This window comes from Plasmodium cynomolgi (assembly GCF_000321355.1).
Source record: "Plasmodium cynomolgi strain B DNA, scaffold: 0351, whole genome shotgun sequence".
Classification (NCBI taxonomy): Eukaryota; Apicomplexa; class Aconoidasida; order Haemosporida; family Plasmodiidae; genus Plasmodium; species Plasmodium cynomolgi.
This window is the reverse complement of record NW_004192861.1, coordinates 1-2,408: the sequence shown is the minus strand read 5'-3', so window position 1 is coordinate 2,408 and position 2,408 is coordinate 1. Positions and strand designations below refer to the sequence as shown.

At 33.6% G+C, this 2,408-nt stretch overlaps 1 protein-coding gene across 1 annotated transcript; it reads left to right on the top strand.

The window, feature by feature from the left end:
- Positions 1–536: 536 nt before the first annotated feature.
- On the top strand, positions 537–2,259 carry PCYB_003760 (CYIR protein; the record flags this gene model as incomplete). The annotated part of the gene is made up of 2 exons (XM_004227797.1): positions 537–813; positions 1,352–2,259. 2 exons carry the CDS (start codon positions 537–539, stop codon positions 2,257–2,259), a joined length of 1,185 nt encoding a protein of 394 aa, XP_004227845.1.
- Positions 2,260–2,408: the final 149 nt, after the last annotated feature.

Below are 2,408 nucleotides of genomic sequence, written 5' to 3'. Positions count from 1 at the left end.
TCAACCCTTTTTTATTAATAAAATTGTCAACAGAATTTGATCAATTTCATTTTAATTTTTTTTTTTTTGCGCACACTGTTTTTATCACAATTGTGAGGAAAAGAGTGAATTCATTGAGTATACATGATATGATGATAACAGTTTGATGTTTTTACCTTATAAATTTTACCGTACATATTTGGTGAACTGATTATTCAAAACCCTTTCCTTTTCATTTTATATTTCTTACATTTCAAAAGATTGAAGCTGATTCATGTATACGTAATGTATATATCTATATACTTATATTTATTTATTATGCATATTTTTGTTACGTAATTAAAACTATTTCTAAGCGTGCAAGAATGAATATGATGTGTAAACCCTGAAACCCTAAACTCTGTATCATTTGATAGCACTGTTATATTTGTTTGTATAAAGGCAACAAGCCATGGTCATGATTACAAAATATTAAATTCTACATTGCAAATGTGTCTACTTGTATGCATCAGTTATTATCCTAATTTAATTGTTAAAAGAAATATAAAAAAGGCACTATGATAACACATAATGCACATACAGGGGGGACCGTAACCGTAATCTTTGATAATAATAGCAAAACATTGGATAAAGTTGAGTGTTTGAGTATATATGCTGAAATTGTAGAGCATGTTCAAGTTAAAATTGCTGAATTTAAAGAAAAGGGGCATGCAAATTTCAAGGACGAATGCGAAAAATTAATTACATATATAAAGCAAGAAAAAGAGAAACATAAGGAGTGTTATACTAAATGGTCTCTAGATCTTAACTTAGATAATTATGAAGATATAAACGGTTTTTTTCAAAAATGTAATGCAAATACGAATTGTAATTTCATCACACCACAATATAAAGAACTTATTGGATTAAAGGATGATACAAAAATATCTTGCGAAAGAGATCAAGACCCTGTAAAAAATGTAATAGAACCAAGCCAACAACAAGAAATTTCACAGAATAAACAGGATATAAAGTCTCTGGAAACTTCTGGTGAGCCTGATCTTGAAAAACCGGAACCAAAAGTTAGCCATCCTTTTAGGCTCTCTGGACCAATAGAGAATCGAAACCCATCTTCACATGTAGCAATTATTCCCTCTAATAATGCATTAGGTACTAATCCAAGCGGTACTTCTACACAAAGTAACCCTGAAGGAAAATCTACTTCAACTGGAATCCATCAAGAAAGAACTTCAGAAACAATTGCTGCTCTAAGCGATGCACATAATAGTAACCCCCCTAAGTGGTAATGCACATGATTGGCAAGCTGTTGGCAGTCAAACCGATGGAGATCATCTCTATGTTGATAAAGATGATCCTGTGTTTTCTACCACAGAATATCGTGCTGCGGAAACTTCTATTAGTGGAAAACCTCGTGATAGAAGATCCCCTCTTATAGTTACTGATAGTGCAAATGATTGTATGATATCCCTTTCTTCTGTAGGTACTGCCGACGTAGGGGTTATTTCTGCATCATCAGACCATACACCTTCTAGTGTTAAAAGTACTATTGAAAATGACCCTCCTAGAGAAGGTTATGTTACTAAAACTGCTGATAATGCACACAATGACAGTAAAGGTGCTTGTGATGCAGTTTCGGATGTTGAAGCTAAAGAGGATAAGGCCCCATGTAGTGATAATCCCGGTAAGAGTGGCCCTTGTCTGGTAGTTGATGGTGGAACATCTTGCAGTGAGGTAAGTAGTGAAACATCTTATATTGAAGAAAGTACTTGTAAAACACATATTAGGGAAATAAATATTGATAAGAATATCAGCAGTACTTATCATGATGCAAATAATTCCTTATGTGCACGTGATTTAACTTCTAGTGATAAAAACTCTTTGCTTCATCCAAATGGTCAGGAGATACGGGGTATTCAAGATTCTTTTGCTAGTGTATGTAATTCTATGGTATTACAAAGGGATAGTTCTCCTCAAAGTGATCCGCACACTCGACAAGAAACAACTGGTCTAGTAAGTCAAGTACAAACAGAAAAGACACAAAACTATGAAAAATCCCTTCAAGAGCCTAACTCAAATATGGAACATGATACAAACATACAAAACTCACCAAATCAGAAAGATCTTCAAGTCTCAACACAAGGTTCACCTCATGGAAATCAGGAAACATCTGGAGGTAAACATTATTTAAAAGATAAGCATTCTCAACCAACTGCATGTATAAAAAAATATCGATCTCATATACAACCGTTATCTTATGAAGGGCATATATATAAAGAATAAAAATTACATACCTTTGGCACATTATTTAGTACGAATACACAATAATACTATATTATTACAGGTGCACCTAATAGAGCGAATAATGATGGTGAAACTTTTGGAAATTTACGAAATAATCCAAGTGCAGCGGGGGCCACAGGGGATGCAGG